Consider the following 18,033-nt stretch of genomic DNA (forward strand, 5'->3'; position numbering starts at 1 on the left):
CAGTAACAAAAACAAAATTTGCTAAATCTCTCAGTATCTGAGTATCCCAAGTTAGAGGCAACTCTGCTTCATACAGGTAACCATTGTATGGATATGGCAGTGAAGATGGGACAGTAGCTACACAGGTGGGGGTCTTACACTCAGCATTTCTTTTATTGAGAACTTGGCATCATCCACTGACCCAAGTGCAAAGGAGGCTGAAAAGTGGAGCGGAGAGGAAAGAAGACTGAGACACCCAAAGTTTAGCACTCAAAAACCAAACTCACTGCCACCAAGTTGATGCCAACTACATCAAGGCGATGCCTACCCCTCACCCCAATAGGGCAGAGTGGAACTGCTCCTGCAGGTTTCTGACACTAACTCCAGGGAAGTAGAAAGCTTCATCTTTCTCCCACAAACCGGTCTGTGATTTCAAATTGTTAACCTTTCTGGCTGACAGTCCAGCATGTAGCCATACCACTGGGGCACTCACATATATCACAGCTGCTTGTAGTCATTCCTCACAGATCACGGCCACCTCCAAGTGTCTTTGAAAGTCTACTACCTTTCATGTATTAACAAGCAAGTGACAGTGCTGATGGTCGTGTCTAGTCTTTCCATTTGAACCACACAAGGAACCAAGAAATTATGAGTTAATTGTGGTAGTTATAATCTTAACTCTATGTTTATGGGTGATATCCAACTTTTTCAGGTCACAGCCAGACGGTGACTCACTATAGGTGCGGCCTTCTCATGAGGGAGCAACCCCAACTCTCTGCCTTCACCTTCCTGCACGCTAACCCAGAGATCTGCCAGAGATCAGCCATGTTTCCACATTGCACCCACTGGCTTGTGTGGTATTCCTGCATTCTGCAGCATTGTATGTGACTGCAGGAATCTTCAGAGGGACTTACCGACTTAAGTTGGACTGTAATGGGGTGTATTGATATATAACTTCTGAATATAAAACTCTTACACAGATGTCACTGGATTTGTTTCTCTAGACAACCTGGCCTAACAGTTATAGATTTGATATGTCCACACACACTGCTGCCCCACTTTCCCACCTTGAGGAAAGACTGCAAAAGATAACTGTGGAAGTGAAGTTGTTGGAAATTAATGCAGCTGCAGAAAGAAAGGAAAGGAAGAGGAGGAAAGAGCTTGACCTGGGGTTTCCAAGTAAAGCTGACTATTGAATGGGCCTCCTAGATCAGTATTGCCCTCAGTGTTTCTTGAGATCTTTAAGTCTAACTCCAGGAAAAATGTCAAAATATTAAGGTGATTTTCGGTCAGAAAGTAAATGACTTAATCTCTATTATCACCTCTACTGGCCAGTTCTTATAAAAAAGAAACTGTTTTTCATAAAATTTTATCACAGACCTAAATAATGCCTCAGCATCTACAGGCTGTGGTTTGTATTTTGTTTATGCCGCTGATTTATGGCCGTATCACCGATGGACCAGGCAGATTAAATAAGCCTGCCATGGAAACATGAGACTACAAGAAAAGTCAATGTGATTCAACATGATACTCTTGTATATGTTAACAAGAATTTAAGAGTGTCAATTCTGGAGTTGGAATTCGATTTGAAATCAAAGTATAATCTCAACTAGTTCCATGCATGACCGATAAACATGGCCTAATTTGGAAGGCCGAGGGTCTTTTTCATGTTACTCACCAACTTGCTCTTTCTCAGTGGAGAAGAGTTCTACCCAACATCCAAGTCTTCTTCATGCCTTCCACCGAGGAAAGTAACTGGACCATCGATAAGTTGCAAAAGCAGTATGTACCACAAAAGCAGCCTGAAGTTTTAGCACTGGTCTCATGCCTAACAACAAAGTTAATTTTTATGGGCTTAAAATGTAGCACATGATTGAACACTTAAGACTGATTTGCAGAATGGTCTTATTCACCATTAGACACACCTCCAGTTACAGGGGCTTGCCCCTCCCTTGCTTTACACCACTACAAGTACATTGATCTGCATTAGGGGGAGCATGGGATAAGAAACCGATGCTCTTGAAACATTTTGTCAAGGTGCCAAATTTCAAAATCCCCTGGATAAAAAGTTCTAACATTTGGTCAGTGTTACTTAAAACAGTTACAGCAGGGAGTACCGGTACTGCAAGAAAACTTAAGAATTTAAATCTTACTTCAACTGTTACCAAAAATTTGTAACATTAGGTTAGTCCTTTAACAGAAACTCAACCTGCAATCAGGCCTATCCTGTTAAAGTGGAGGCTCAACCTAACTAAATGAACACATGGCCAAAAGGGAGCTGCACACTGGTGCACACTAACTACATGCAGTGCAAACTTGATTTAATGAACGGCTGGACGAGAAAGATGGTAGCAGTTTTTCAGCAGTGTTGGTTCCTGGGTAGCAGTTTGTGCTCCTCTAGCCTAGCCACTGAGCTGCTAAACAGTATGCTCTCAAAATGCACTTACAACAAACACAACTAACCATCAGATTCTACACCTTAATACTTCAAATTCCTTCCTGGCTTTATTTCCTGACACTCAATCCTTACTATGAATCTAATAACAGTTTTGAGGGAGTCCTGGCGGCACTGTCGAGTAAACACTGGGCTCCTAACTACAAGTTTGTTTTAAAAACCACCAGCCACTTAATAAGGAAAGGTTATCTGCTCCTATAAAATTCAGTCTTGAAAAGCCTGGCGACTTCAAATCAGAATTTGGAATTTCTAAGAGATACACTTGAAAATTTAAAATGCATTTTTATCATATGAACACAACTAAATCTTGGGTCCTATACCCAAGATTTCAAGGTACTTTCCTGGATTTTCCCTCTCCAAAACCTGTCTTACTTAAAACTACACTCTAGTAGCCCATGTATTTTAGGCTAAGCTTTTCCAGTTTTTAAAGCTATTATAAACTTTTATAAAAATCCATCTCTATCAAGCCTCCCTGTAAAACATGCAAAGTTCCTGGGCCACACTTGGAAGTAGCAGACCTATTGTGATGCATGGAAATGCCTCCATCATTTCCACTTACAATAATGGCACATTAAGCAACATACATAATCAAGACTAAAATAATGACATTTATTAACAAATATATACAACACAAAGGTTCGATTCCTTATAAATGCTACTTCTATATAAGCAATTATACAAAATATTTACAAGTATGTACACAAGACTCCCACCTGTTTGTAACCTCTGGTCCATTTGTGCTACCTCATGTCTGCAAGACAAACTTAAATGTTAATATTTAAATATTTAAGTACTTCAATCTTCTTAGGTTGGGGGATTTTATTTGCAAGTTACCACTAAATGGCTCTTGGAGATGGAAGAATGCTAGAAACTTTCAATAAAGTGCTGTTTCCGATAAACTCAGTCCTCCGTTTTCTTCTCTTAGACAGGCAACCACAGTTCATAGGGGCTTTTTTTCTTATTCACTTTTGGTAATCCTGAAGAAGTCTCTTCGCCAGCACCTTGAACTCCGGAATTCTGTAAGAGAAAAATTCTTATGTCAAATTCTCAAACAGAGCCATTGAACCAACCTGGTAACTCTAAGATGGAGGCTTCAACCAAATGCAGCGTGGACCTCATTTAGGACCTGATTCAATCAAATCATTAATGTAAGGAAACTACAGGGGAACTGCAGGTAAGAGAGTAATGAGTATGGCATGATACTTGGGTTTTGATAATTTGCTTTTTATGCCCTTTTAGATGTACAGGTATTCTTTTTTTAAAAAGTTATTTTTAAAGATTACTGGGCCTGGGTGCTCAGGACCATAGTCTCAAGAGATATTCAGTCAAGTGGCATAATTGTCCACAAAAGACAATGTCCTGCATCCTAATTTGGTGAGCAGTGACTGGAGCCATATGAGGCCATCTAAGATACAAATATTGGTCTCTCTCCATCCAGCGGAAAACAGTAATGAAAATTGAAAGACAACTCTACAACTGAGACCAGAAGAATTAAAGATGGTGCCTAGCTACCACTAAATGCTCTGGAGAGGATGACATTAGACAGATAGATCTGGACAGAGTAGGAGAAAATAATGTAAAACAGGTTTCCAGGTCAGTTAAAAACCTTTGGGGTCTTTACACTTCCTGTCTGGAACTGAACTCACCCCAGTGTTAGAATCAACTATTTTTAAGATCAAAGGGGCAGCATTAGGACTAAATTCAGAGGATTAGATTAGAAAAGCAGCCACAATGGAAACAGGAGACAGGGAGAATGTGGGGTAAGTGATGGCACACTGAGGGGATTGCAATAGAGGGCTGGAACAGAACATATATGAATTGTTGAATCCAAAATTATAATAGGCTCTGTAAATCTTTACCTAACCAATTACACACATTTATTTATTTCAGTAAATAAAAGTGATGAAATACTGAAAACAATGCAGATGTCAGATATGGAAGCCCATTAAACTGGTCACTGGGAAAAGTAGCATAAGTAATGTGAAAGTATAGAAAATATAAATGTGAACTATTTACAAAGAGGTGTAACAATAGATCCTAAATGATCACCACAAAGACAAAACAATAAGCCTTCCAAAAGAAATAAAAGGCTCATGATACTTGTATGTCATCTGGGTTCTGAATGTCGGAGGCTTAGATAGTACTTACTACATTAGCGCTAAAAGCTATGCTTCTTTGCTTGGAAGATTTTTCACTGGGACTTTTAGTTCCATCTTTGGTTAACTTTTCCGACAGCTAGACAGGTAAGGAAAGTGTATTTTTTAAAAGTATGCCCTTGGTTTACAAGTACTGTGTAACAAGCAGTATACAAATTCACTTGCATACACCAGTCAAGTAGGCGCTAACCACAATTATCAGCTTAAACAAAAGTACTCTGCGGAGGCATCCCCATTTCAAAACTGATTTGGTGACAGACTTCACTCAGGCATTCTTTGCCATAATACAAATAATAAATCAACTCAACGTAGCCTCTATTCTAAATTCAAGTAATTTTTAAGAGTGAAGTCACACCAAAAAATACTGAGTTCCAAATTTATCTCTTCAACTATGGTATTTTCCTGTTTAGGCACCCAACCATCAGAATAAGAAACTAACTCAACTGTATTTGTCTACTAATATGAAAGAAACCCACATCAAACGGCCCATTTCCAGACTCATCTAAATAGCCCATCTTGTCTGAGGATAATGTTAACAGATTCTTCTGCATTAAAAAAAAATCAGACAATATAAAACAGAAACACATGTTCTCAATTGCTAATTCCCCTTAATGACTTTTAAAGCTTTGGGTTTCACATACAGTGTCATTTGCCAGTGCACATCCTGCAGATTTCTGAAGAATTACAATAAGCTTATCTGCAAAGGAAGCCGGTTTCGTCTTCTGTAATCAATCTCTCAATACATCTGGAACATATTACACATATTACCAAAGGGCTATCTACATCACAGATGCCCCACCACTACAAAGTGTACTGTTATTAGGTTAAAAGCAGACTTAGTACCTTAACCAAATGGCACCTGACCCAAATTCTAGCATGCAATACGATCTACTAACCAAAAGCTACGCTTTCATGGGTGAATGAAATTTCAAATTATTGAAACCTCTGATGCTTTAGCCCATGTATCAATTACCAACAGATTTTCTTCATCAATGTCTGGAGACCACATTCAAGATTTCTATAAGACAGAAATAAAGCAGGTAAACTATACTGTATACTGCATGTTGAATACCGAATCTGTGGGAAATAATGCTGCAAATGAAAACTACAAATAATGCCAAGACTATATTTTTTAAAATGTCTTTTTGACTACACAGTTAGCACCTTGGTATACCAATTACACTGTGGAGCAGGGGTCCTCAAACCGGGTGTTTTTGTCCCGCTTTGTTTTTTCCAGTGTGCATAGGAATTTGTTCATATTTTTTTTAAACTATAGTCTGGCCCTCCAACAGGTCTGAGGGACAGTGAAAAGTTTGAGGACCCCTGCTGTAGAGTGTATGAGAATAACTAGCATTAAATCAAGCAAAAATAAAATTAATTTTTCTCTCATTCCATGGTGAGAGCCCAACTTGCCTTTTCAGGTCAGCTATTTCGGCCACATTTAGCAAGCCTGACCACACGTTGCTGAAGTCCAGGATTTTTTTGTACCTAAGAGGGGGTTTCCTGGAATAGACTTTTGGGGGCAGTCCTAGGCCTTCTGGGATAGCTAGTCACCAAGGCATAAAATCCCTAACTATTCCAGTTCACAGATGCCAGCATTTCTAGTCTGTTCAACTCTAAGACTTTCAAATTGGAAAATCTTATTAGGGAGTCATTCTAATACACAGTTCAAAAGTAAAAAACAGCTAATTAGAGCTTCTTGATGGTAGTTTACCCAGAGTATTCCCATTAGATGCCCATGGAACACTTACCTCAAACTTCACATCGTTATTTGGTACTGTTGTTCCACTGTTTGCTTCTTTAGCTCCAGGTAACGTTCTGAGACTAGCTGGCAAGGCAAGGTTAGTGATTCCTAAAGCTTTCGCTGCATTGGCCTTTGCGATTTCTAACAGCTCCATCCGATCTGCAAAAAAACAGCAAAAATTTCATCAGCGCTAATAGAGATTTGCGCTCAAGTTTTACGCACAATTAACATGCCCATTTTTATATAGTACATGCGTGAAGATAACGTCTATATAACAAGTGCCCTTTAAATGTCAACAACTAACCTTTATGAACTAGGTATTTCTCTTCAAGCTAGTACCCCTAAACTTCCGGCTTGTTTTTGTTTTGCTAACAGACTTTTATCACACACAAGAACTCCAAGTCAACAGCCACACTACATACAGGGCAGCGTAGAACTGTCCCTGTGAGTTTCTGAGGCTGTAAATTCCTTAGAGGTAGGAAGCCCTAACTTTCCACCCCAGAGCGACTGGTGGTGTCTAAGTAACCAATATTTAGTTACTTAGCAGCCAAATGCCTGACCACCAGCGCTGTTCCTATCACTGGACAGCACCCGAACGCGGGCCGTGCCAACGGGGCACGGAAGGTCAGCTTTAGATGAGGCACCTGGGGCAGCTGACAAGCCCTGCCTGGCCTTACAGGGTAGGGTGGCTGGGAATCAGGAAGCAGCTCAACCCCAAATCAGACTGTGGGTGGTGTTGAAACGCTCATTAGCTAAGCAGCCACCCGCGCCCAAAACAAAGGCAGCCGGCTGACGCGCGGGCCCCCGCGGCAGGCCGGCAGAGGAGATGCGCGCGCGGCGTGCCCTACCTTTCTCGGTGAGGCGGAGCGGGGTTCGGCTCCGGGACCTGGTGCGCGAGCGCTCGCGCGCGTGCCGGCGCTCTTCGGGGTAGCCGGTGCGGCCGAAGCCGTAGTAGCGAGGGCGCCGCGCCAGCGCCGGGGCCGGGGCCGGCCGGTACGACGCCCTGCCGCGAGCGCGGGACCCGGAGCGGGAGCGCGGGCGGCGGCGCGGCGGGGAGCGGCGGGCGCGGCGCGAGGCCTCGCGGCGGCGCGCGGGAGAGCGGCGGCTTCGGGGGCGCGACCGGCTCCGCGAGTAGGAGCGCGAGTAGCGCCGGCACTTGCGCTGGTGGCGCCGCCGGGCGCGGGACCGGGACCGGGACCTGTCCCTCCTCCGGGGCCGGCTGCGACTGCGGGACGGCGACCGCGTGGAGGCGCGCGTGCGGGAGCTCCCGGAAGACGGGCTGGGGGAACGCGAGGACGACTGGCGGCTGGAACGGCTGGTGGCGGGCGATTCCTTCTGCGGCGAGCCCGGCCACAGGTCGTTCACGTAGTTCGACATCTCCGCCGCGGGGGCAGCGATCCCTTCCCGGAAACGCGGGCGGCCCTGAAAAGCAGCGGAGCCAAAGGTGAGGCCGGAAGCCTGTCAGCGAGCAGCTTCGGCCCGCCTCCCGGAAGCGGCCTCGCCCCGCTCCCCGAGGCGCGGCCGGGCCCGACGGAAACTGTAAACACCGGCTAGTGACCCCGCACTCCCGCGCGAAAGATCGGCTCCCCGCCAGCCACGGCCCCCCCCGCCCCCCGGGCTAGCGCTGGGGCAGGGACGGCAACGTTCCTGCCGCTTCCTGCTGCGACAATGGGGCCCACCAGACCACCAGCACACTTACTTACCACAGCCGTCGACAGCTCCCTCAAGACGGAGAGAAAGGCCCAAAGGGCGACTTTCTGTCGAAGTTTAATGCGAAAGGCTCGTTAGCGACACGAACTTCCGACCACAGCTTCACGACCTCAAGCTTCGGCGTCCTGAGGAGAATTGCGCGCTGAGATCACAGGCGCGCTATAAAGCCCTAGGAGCCAGCGCTTTGAGCATGCGCGGTGACGTTTCCGTGGTGGGCGTGGCTTCTTTCATCCAACCGCCGTCCTTCTCTCCTCCCCTCCCCCTCCCTAGCCCCGCCTCCTATTAGTGCGGCTAGAGTGCGCATGAGCAACTCAGCGGCGACCGGCCGGGCAGCTCTCCTACCTCTTGTTGACGACCGGAGGTTATTCTCTCGACTGACACTTAAGGGAAATTGGGGCGGCTCCACGTGGCGATGCACTGGACTCCGAATTTGGCACACGGGCTGGTTCGGACACAGGTGCCAGACAGAGTGGAAGGGGGCGAAGAAGGGCCGCAGTCTAGGGCTCGGGGCCTGTGAATGGCAGGTGCTGACAAGCTCATGGCCGCAGCCCTCCGCATGGCTTGATCTGTGAAGCCCGGTCCGGAGCGCCCTTTGGGACAGGGAGAACTGCCCCCTGTGGGTTTCCAAGGAAGAACTTGGGGAAGTTTACCAAGCTGTAAATCTGAAAACCAGCGATTAGAAAGCCTTGCCTGGAATGCTACCGACAAGGAAGTCCCTCAGTGGGCACTTCCTCCTCCGCTGTGTCCAGCCCGAAGCCCCGGAATTCGCAAGATCCTTGAAAATATTTATTTTTTACATTTTATTAGGGGCTCATACAACTCTTATTACAATCCATACATATACATACATCAATTGTATAAAGCACAGCCGTACATTCTTTGCCCTAATCATTTTCAAATCATTTGCTCTCCACTTAAGCCCTTTGTATCAAGTTCTCTTTTTTTAAAAAAATATATTTTTAAGGGTCTTTGGTTTTGTTTTTCTACTTCCTTGTTTCAGCAAGTAAGGGTAAGGAAGGGAGGAGTCGAATACAAAACGGGAAGGGAATCAAAACTGAGTGTTCTTCCTCATTAAAACGAAGCTTAAACGAGCAATAATTAATGCTTTTTTTATTTTTCAGCGCCTTTGGTTGATTGAGGATCCGAAGTTTCATTGGCTTTCTCCAGATTAACAGCCTAGACTCTACCCCTACACTCTCAATCCTCAAATTGACACCAGATTAGGTGACTACCACAGACCACCCTTTGTCAATTTAAATTTCACATAACTAGCCGTATATAATTTTCAAACAATAACAAAATCATATCTGTACTTAATAGATAAAACTAAAAAGTATACAATTCAATATGTGCCACACATTAAAAAAATCCTATGCCTAGCAATTGCAGTTAAGTAACACCAATACCTTAATCCTATAATCCTATAACTATATTCCCCCACTTATGAAAGTTTGTAAGCCAACCACTTTATGCCTTTATTCCCCCCTTTGGGTATCCAATTTCTATATTGCCCACTTACATCAACCCAGTGCTCTGAGAAAACAATCATATTCTTTGACGTGAAGAATCTTCATTCCACTTGGAACCTTGTAAAGTCTGCATCTATAAGCAAAGTCAAATCAGGACAGGCCATCCATAAAGTCAACAATATGCACCAGTTCACAGGCTCAAAAATCTCTTCATCTGGCCAGGTTCTGGTCAACTCAATGTGGGGTGCCTCTCTTAGCCTCACCAAGGGTGTTCATTGGTCACCTTACCTTAGGCCATGACCCCATCACAAATTCTCAACAACCCTAGCCGCTTGTGTTAGGTCATGAGCTTCAGACCAGTCAACCCACTCTCATTTTCTCTAGTTCCTGTAAACCAGGTCCACGGATGTCAGTGGCCAAACTCAATCGTCTCTTTATTGCTGCATTTCTCCCACTGCCACTCAATGAGTGAATCCAGGTGGTCACCTAGCAAGCCTTTTAGCCTGCCCACAGGTTTCCTTTAACGCTCAGTCCTAAGGAGTTTTCTTCATGGTTCCAGATTTTTTCCAGCTTCTGACAAAAACCACTAGAGTTCAAACTTCAAATCCAAAGAGTTCCTTTTTAGTTGTTTTAAATCTTCAATCCGTCTAACTTGCCCAGGCAAGTCTCTTGGAATGCGAATGTCCAGAGTACTCCAAAGTACTGGTGGGGCTTATCTTCTCAGAGCCTTCTTTTCAGGTGTGGCCTAAACCCATCTAAAGATCAAATTAATGGCTTGAGGCAAGTGGGTTTATGAGCTCTCTATTTTCATACTTCCCAGTAAACATTTCTATCAATCATTAATATCAATACTAATAAAAAAGAAAATCAGTATAAACAAAGTATAATCAGATGCTAAACTCAATTCTTAAAACAGTCAAGTTCAATCCTTATTTAGCTTATCTAAATCCTTATCTAAACTATTCTATTCGATTTATATAAAAATATGGGATTAGGCCTCTTGAGAGTATCAAGCCAGAGTCAGAAGGCCATTTTGACCTTCTATCAGCCATTTTCTTTAAGCAGCATGGTTTCTGATAAATTCAAATGGCTATTTCTATCTCCAAACTCAAAATAAACATTAACATTAATTTTTATCATTTCACACAGGAATAACCAAAGACTACAACCAAACAAAATAAAGCTTTAACTTCCCATATTCTTTCCAGAAAACAACTCAGTAAACTGCAAGAATATATGACTTCTGGCTAGCCAAAGATGAAATACTACTATGAAGGAGAGACTCACTACTAAGAGTCAAACAAACATTGACTCTCCATCTTTATGATTTGTTTCTCCAGGACCCCACTCCCCAGGTACCATAACGTGTTAGTCTGGGTAGACCAGAGAAACTAATCCACGAACACATATGTGTATAAGAAAGAGATTTATAATCAAGAGAGAGTGAACATTGAGAAAACATCCCAGTCCGGTCCAGATCAAGTCCATAAGTCCAATATTAGCCCATATTTCTGATATCAATCTATAAAGTCCTCTTCAAGCTCATGCAATGACGCCGAATGTAAAAGATCACAAGCCAGTGGGTAGAAAGTCTTTGGATGCAGTGACACTGTAAGCATCTCAGCGCTGGCAGCGGTCTCTCTGTGGCTTCTCTGGGTTCCGAGGTGGAGTTGCTTTCATGTGGCTTGTCTTCTGCAAGGCCTCCCAGGAAGTGTCAGAGAGAGGGAGGTGTCTCCCGCCTCCTAGAAGGAAGTGCCAGATTTCCCAGGATTCTCAGAAGGCCATGCCCACAGAAGTCTCATTGGCTATATCCAGGTTGATAGCCTAGACTCCACCCCTACACTCTTAATCCTCAAATTGACACCAGATTAAGTAACTACAACACCATCCCTGAACATAGGTGCATCAAATTGACAAAAATTTAAGCAACATGTGCGTGTACTACAAAAATGTCATTACATACCATATTAAGTACTATAAAATCAAGGAAAATATTGTCCGTAATGAACCCTTCTGCTGAAGAAATGTTGAACAAAAGCACAAGAAACAAGGTCAGACATGGCATTGACAATGGTGGTTTCTATGGGATGCTGGGAATTAAAACCAGATTGGAGTGAGCTCATTTAAAATGGGCAAGAGACTCTCAAGACAAGGTTTAGAGAGGGTTTTTATAAACATGAAATTCACCTTTTGAAAGTATAATAAAAAAATCCCTGTACAGTCCAGAAGTTTTTAGTATATTCACAAGATTGTATAATCATCACACGACCATTTCTTTCATTCCCAAAAGAAATTTCCTGTAGCAATCATGTCCTCTTCCTATTACCTTAGAGGTGCTATGAGTTAAGCATCTGACTGTTAATGACAACGTCAGCAATTCAAACCCATCAACTGCTCTGAAGGAAAAGGATGAGGCTATCAGTTCCCATGAAGATTTAGTCTCAGAAATTCTACGGAGCAGTTCCACTCTGTCCAGTAGGGTTGCCACATGTCAGAATCAACTATGGCAGTGGGTTTTTGGTTTGGTGTCAACCACTAATTATCAATTTGCCTAATCTGGATATATTATATAAAAGGAATCATGTAATATATGGCCTTTTATTAATTGCTTCTTTTATTTAGAATAAAGTTCATCAATTTTGAAGTATTGTAATATACTTCTTTTATGTCTGAATGATATGCTATATGGGTATAGCACATTGATACATTTTTCAGTTAACAGGCATTTGGGTCATTTCTACTTTCAAACTCATATAATGTTCTATAAGCATTCATGTACAAGTTTTTGTGTGAACATGTTCTAAATTCTCTGGAGTACACACTTCAGAATGGAATTACTGAGTCATGCACCTGAATGGCCTCCACAGCAGATACACTATCACAAAACCTCGTCTGCCAACGAGGGTTACAATTTCTCTATCTCCTCATCAAAATGTGTTATTTTCCCTAATAACAAGGAGCACAAAACAGAAGAAAATGTTCTAAAATTGACTGTGTTGAAGACTGTCGTCATATCAATTCTTCTCGATATAATTGAACTATTGACTTGTATAAGTGAATTACATGCCAATAAAACCTTTATTCATGTATATATTTATTGATTTATCTATTTATTTATTTTTATTAAGGGCTCATACAACTCTTATCACAGTTCATACATACGCCAATTGTGTAAAGCACATTTGCACATTCATTGCCCTCATCATTCTCAAAACATTTGCTCTCCACCTAAACCCCTGGCATCAGCTCCTCATTTTTTCCCTTCCCTCCTCACTCTCCCCTCCCTCATGAACCCTTGATAATTTATAAATTATTATTTTGTCATATCTTGCCCTTGTCCGATGTCTCCCTTCACCCACTTTTCTGTTGTCCACACCCCATGGAGGAGGTCATATGTAGATCCTTGTAATCGGTTCCCCCTTTCCAACCCACCCTCCCAAACCAATAAAACTTTTAATACAAAACAAAACATTTGTTATTTTCCCCTTTTAAAAACGTAAAGCCTTCCTGTGGGTGTTGAAGTTAGAGGAGAGAGAGAGAGAATGAAGGAATGCAAAGAAGCCTCAGGCTGGTGGCTAGAGAAAGTCTGGATCAAGTTTGTTTGTTTTAAGAGACTATATTAGCGCATGTTTGTTTGAAAAGGCTTCATAAAGTCTGTGGGAAATGGCATCAGTTTTTCATCATGTTTTCCTGTGAACTTTTTGGATTCCCTTCATACACTGATGAAACTAATCCAGTAGTGTGGGGGAGGTATGATGTTTACAGACATCCTCCCTGAAGGCAGTCGCTGCCAGACTGCTGTGTCACCCCACTACAGGGGTGGGCCTGCTCCCTGATGCTGGAGACAATGGACTATTTCTCCCTGAAGCTTGCAACCATTAGCTTGGTTCCTGTGGGTGGGGTTTACACCCTACTGATAATAATTCCTATGTAGATCCTGAGAACAGATCAAACCAGCTAGGTGACATCCAAAGTTAAACTGCCATCCTAAATCTAGGATCCGCCCATCTTGTCACATGTATACCCCCAATCCCTCCTCTTCCTATTGTGTGTATGCCCTAGACCACCCCCTCTCATTGCTGTATAACCTATAGTGCAACCCCTTCCTGTGATGTATGTCTTTACCTGTAATTAGTGGGTGTGCATGCGCCCAAAGGCATGTAAGCCTGGGTTAGCAATAGAGGCCACTCTCCCTGGTTTCTCCCCACATCTCTCCTCAGTTGGCTCCCTCTCCTCCCCTGTTTCCCTTTCCCTCTTCCTTCTTCCCGTCCCCCTCTCTCCAAGTGGACCACCAAGCAGGGCTGAGGTGAGCAATGCTACCATGAAATGTATCTGACCCCATTATTGCAATATCTCTTCTATCTCTCATGCTCTCGATAACTTTAATATAATTATATATCTCAACCGTACAATTGTGCTCACTAAACCCCAACTCAAACCCCCCAACTCAAACCACACAGTAAGAAGGAAAAGCTGATAATGTAGGAGAGACACTCAACAGTTGAGACTCCACACTTGAGTAGGAGGGATGGGTAAATCCAGTGGTCAGGAGAGGGACGGCCTTATATGGGAGCACAGAGGGTTCACTCAGACTCTAAGAAGGCAGAGCATGTGCATATAGGTGGAGGTAGGAGCTGGTAAAATCCACACAATGAAATACTGTTCACATAATAAGTTAACATATAAGAATATATGGAGGAACTGTAAATGCTAAGTGCATTGGATATGAGCACCTGTGGAAATCTTGCAGTTGACTTGTTCTCCCAGTGAAATAAGAAGCCAAAATTGGGGGGAGGAAGGGAGAAGCCGAAAATGAAGAGGAGCAAGAGATATTAAAATTTTGAAGAGAGCTGAGAAGGTGTAACATAGTTATCTGGTATAGCATTGTCTGGACTCTAGGAAAACTGGACATTATTCAGAGCCACTGAAAGTTAATGATCATGTGTTTAAAATGTGACTGGACTGGATTTTTTTCCAATACATGATTTACTCAGGATCCACTTGATGGCAATAAGTTTTTGAGAAAACTACATGAGATGTTTTCAGTATTTGAATGAGTAAAGATGTGAGTTAATACTGAGTTTACGTTGCATGCGCACAAGGAAAAATTAAATATGTCCTTTTATGGCTATCACTTTAAGTAAGACAATGAATGGTGTTCCCTAAACACATATCCCTTTGCTTTTAGAAATTAAGCCTTTCTTTTAAAGAGAAGTTTTAAAATTACAGAAATGGAGCAGAAACTATAGCAAGCTCCTTTCCGCCAAATTCACTGTTTCTCTATTAACATCTTGTATTAGTATGACACAGTTGTTACAATTGATTTTTAAAATTGATCATTAAGATCCAGTTTACATTGATTCCATCCCAGTATTATACAGTTCTGTGGTTTCTGACCTGTGGAAGTTGGACATTGAATAAGGAAGACTGAAGAAGAATTGATGTATTGAATTCTGGTGCTAGAGAAGAATATTCAAAGTACCAGGGACGGCTAAAAGGACAAACTGATCAGTCTGGGAAGAAGTATGGTCAGAGAGGCAAGGATGGCGAGATGTCATCTTACATACTTTGGACGTGTTGTCCGGAGAGATCAGTCCCTGGAGAAGGACATCACTCTTGGCAAAGTGGAGAGGAAGTGGAAAAGAGAAAGCCCCTCACCAAGATGGGTGGGCACGTTGGATGCAGTGATGGGCTCGGGCCTGGAAAGCACTGTGAGGATGGTCAGGCCTGCGCAGTGTTTCCTTCGATTGCACACAGGGTCACTCTGGCAGAACCCACTCGATGGCCCCTGACAGCAATGTATAGACATGTGTCTACCATGTAGACCAGCGTTCTCAACCTTCCTCATCCTGCAACGCTTTCACACAGTTCCTCAGGTTGTGTGGCCCCCAACCATAACATTATTTTCTTTGCTACTTCATAACAGTCATTTTGCTACTGTTATGGGTCATCATGGAAATATCTGATATGCAGGATGTATTTTCATTGTTACAAATTGAACATAATTAAAGCATAATGATTAATCATAAAACAATATTTAATTATACATTGTGAAATACTGATTTCTAATTACAAATAAATGAAATTTTGTCTTAAAGCATGGTGTAACATGGGTAACAGTCTTCATGCCTGGTACTCGTATGTGGGTGTATCTGCATGTGGGTGGACCCACCTGGAAGCTAGAGGAGCATAGTCTCAGTTCAAAGACCATCGGAAATACGTTTGTTTTGTTTACATTTTATTAGGGGCTCATACAACTCTTATCACAATCCATGCATATACATACATCAATTGTATAAAGCACATCCGTACATTCTTTGCCCTAATCATTTTCAAAGCATTTGCTCTCCACTTAAACCCTTTGCATCAGGTCCTCTTTTTTTTTTCCCTCCCTCCCCGCTCCCCCCGGAAATATGTATTTTCTGATGGTCTTACGCTACGCCTATGAAAGGGTCATTCAACCCCCAAAGGGGTCGCGACCCACATGTTGAGAACTGCTGAGGTAGACTATCACACAGGATAGTTTAATTCTCCTCAAAATCTCCTTGTTCATCACTCTCCCCCTTCCCTTTTATGACTACTCATCTTTTTGTCTCTAAGTGTTCTCTTTTCCAGAATCCCATATAATCGGAATCATACAGTGCACACCCTTTTCAAACATACTTCTTCCACTTAGCTTTTAAGGTTCCTCCACATGTTCTCTGTTTATTTACTTATTATCTGAATATTTTATATCATTTTACAGCATATCAAGGGCAGTGAAAAAGAGGAAGTCCTTTAACAAGCTGGGTTGACACAGTGGCTGCATCAATGGGCTCAAACATAACACCACTGTAAATATATCCCAGCACCAGGCAGTGTTTCATTCTGTTGTACACAGGGTCGCTATGAGTTCGAACCGACTTGACAGCACCTAGCATGAACAACATGAATAAAGCGGAGATAAACATTTGTGTGCCTAAGCAGTATTTCACAACAACTGTTCTCTACTCATTTCGGTAAAAACCAAGGAGCATGATTGTGGTAGTTACATAATCTGGTGTCCAATTGGGACTTGAGAGGATTAAGAGTGGAGTGGTAGAGTTAAGTCTGTCGATCGGGTCATAGCCAATGAGGTGTCTGTGTGGGCATGGCCTTCTCCTGAGAATGCTGGAACTTGAGTATTTTTCCTCCTTGGGGGCGGGAAACATGCTCTCTCTAGACTTCCTTGGAGACATCCCTTAACAAGGCTTACTCCCTGTGAGACATCCCTAAGGAGAAGTCACGTGGACCTACCCTGACGCAGCCAGAACCCTAGACCTGGAGAAGCCACGTGGAGACCCCCACCAGCACTGAGATATTTACAATGCCACTGGATCCACAAGACTTCCCACCCACTGGTCTATGATCATCCTGCATTTGGTGTCATTGCATGTGTTCCGTGAGTCTGAAGAGGACTTTCAAGATTGGTATTGGACATATGGGCTAATATGGACTTATGGGCTTGGACTGGACTGGATTGGGTGGGGTTGCTTTCTTAATGTACAATTACCCTATATATAAAAAACTCTTTCTTATACACATATGAGTTTCTATGGATTTGTTTCTCTAGTCTACCCAGACTAATACAATGATTGCTGGATGTATGGACTTAAAAGTTTTAAGCAGAAAACCTTTCACCTTGATATTGTTAAAAATAAGGACATTAGTACATCATGGTTAAGTTTTTCTGATTAGGTAATTTGAATCAACAAGGATTTTATTTTAATGTTTTTATTTCTGTTGATGATGTTGCAAATAGAGGGGATACAAAACAAATCATTAATTTTGAAGAGGGTCATATACATATTATTTTCAGAAATGGAAAACTAGAGGTAAATCGTAGCTTCTTTAAGGATCTGATATCCATTCATTTATTCATTCAACAAGTATGTTCTCAGTGTTTCCTCTTGTACCAGATGCAGGAAAGACAAAATGAAATAAAACTTGATTCCTTTTTTGAAATATATCGCAGGCATCTGGATATTCCAATGTTTCTGGAAAAGGCAGTTATACTTGAATTTAAAGTAGGGTTTTTTTAGGGCACTAAGGTGGTTGTACATAGCACCATAAAGAATTAGCACTGGTAAAGAAGATAATATTAAGCTATTTGTAAAAAAGATTAAACAAATTAATAAGCTTCAGATATAAGTTTTTCTGGTAAGACTTTTGCTTTTGGTAACAGGAAACAGTACACTCAGAGAGCTCCTTGTCATATGCTAAACTCATGTGCTTTGTGAACTCTTAATTAGATTATACGATTAGATCCTTCTGATTTATATAATTCCTGTTTAAAGACAATTTGGTGCTTTTGGAAAATTAACAACTTTGTGAAAGTGCAGCCACCAGTGCTTGCAATTCAGAAGCACACACCTAAAATGGAAACCAAATTTTCATATTTATAAAGAATAAAGGGACTGATTATAGGAAGAGTCTCCCTTGGATAAAGCCAGACCAAACCCCAAACACCATAATACATGATAACTATGCACATGTGTTATT

The 18,033-nt window shown here is 42.3% G+C and overlaps 1 protein-coding gene across 2 annotated transcripts; it reads right to left on the bottom strand.

Moving 5' to 3' along the window:
* Window positions 1–3,022: 3,022 nt before the first annotated feature.
* On the bottom strand, window positions 3,023–8,196 carry RSRP1 (arginine and serine rich protein 1). Of its 2 annotated transcripts, XM_075552589.1 has the most exons (5): window positions 8,038–8,196; window positions 7,183–7,756; window positions 6,342–6,493; window positions 4,583–4,669; window positions 3,023–3,451 (listed from the first exon to the last, which is right to left on the bottom strand). In XM_075552589.1, exons 2-5 carry the CDS (start codon window positions 7,709–7,711, stop codon window positions 3,356–3,358), a joined length of 864 nt encoding a protein of 287 aa, XP_075408704.1. In that variant the 5' UTR covers window positions 7,712–7,756; window positions 8,038–8,196; the 3' UTR covers window positions 3,023–3,355. The 2 variants fall into 2 exon arrangements, with proteins under 2 accessions (XP_075408704.1, XP_075408706.1); XM_075552591.1 differs by lacking the exon at window positions 4,583–4,669.
* Between the last annotated feature and the right edge of the window lie 9,837 nt (window positions 8,197–18,033).

Source organism: Tenrec ecaudatus, chromosome 1 (genome assembly GCF_050624435.1).
Source record: "Tenrec ecaudatus isolate mTenEca1 chromosome 1, mTenEca1.hap1, whole genome shotgun sequence".
In the NCBI taxonomy this organism is placed as follows: Eukaryota; Metazoa; Chordata; class Mammalia; order Afrosoricida; family Tenrecidae; genus Tenrec; species Tenrec ecaudatus.

Excerpts from the sequence above, each read along its gene's own strand:
- RSRP1 (XM_075552589.1), bottom strand. The coding sequence starts at position 7,711 with ATGTCGAACTACGTGAACGACCTGTGGCCGGGCTCGCCGCAGAAGGAA. Across the intron at positions 6,494-7,182 it reads GCTCCGCCTCACCGAGAAAG|ATCGGATGGAGCTGTTAGAA; the intron begins GTAGGGCACGCC and ends GTTTTTTTGCAG. Across the intron at positions 3,452-4,582 it reads TAGCTTTTAGCGCTAATGTA|AATTCCGGAGTTCAAGGTGC; the intron begins GTAAGTACTATC and ends TTTCTCTTACAG.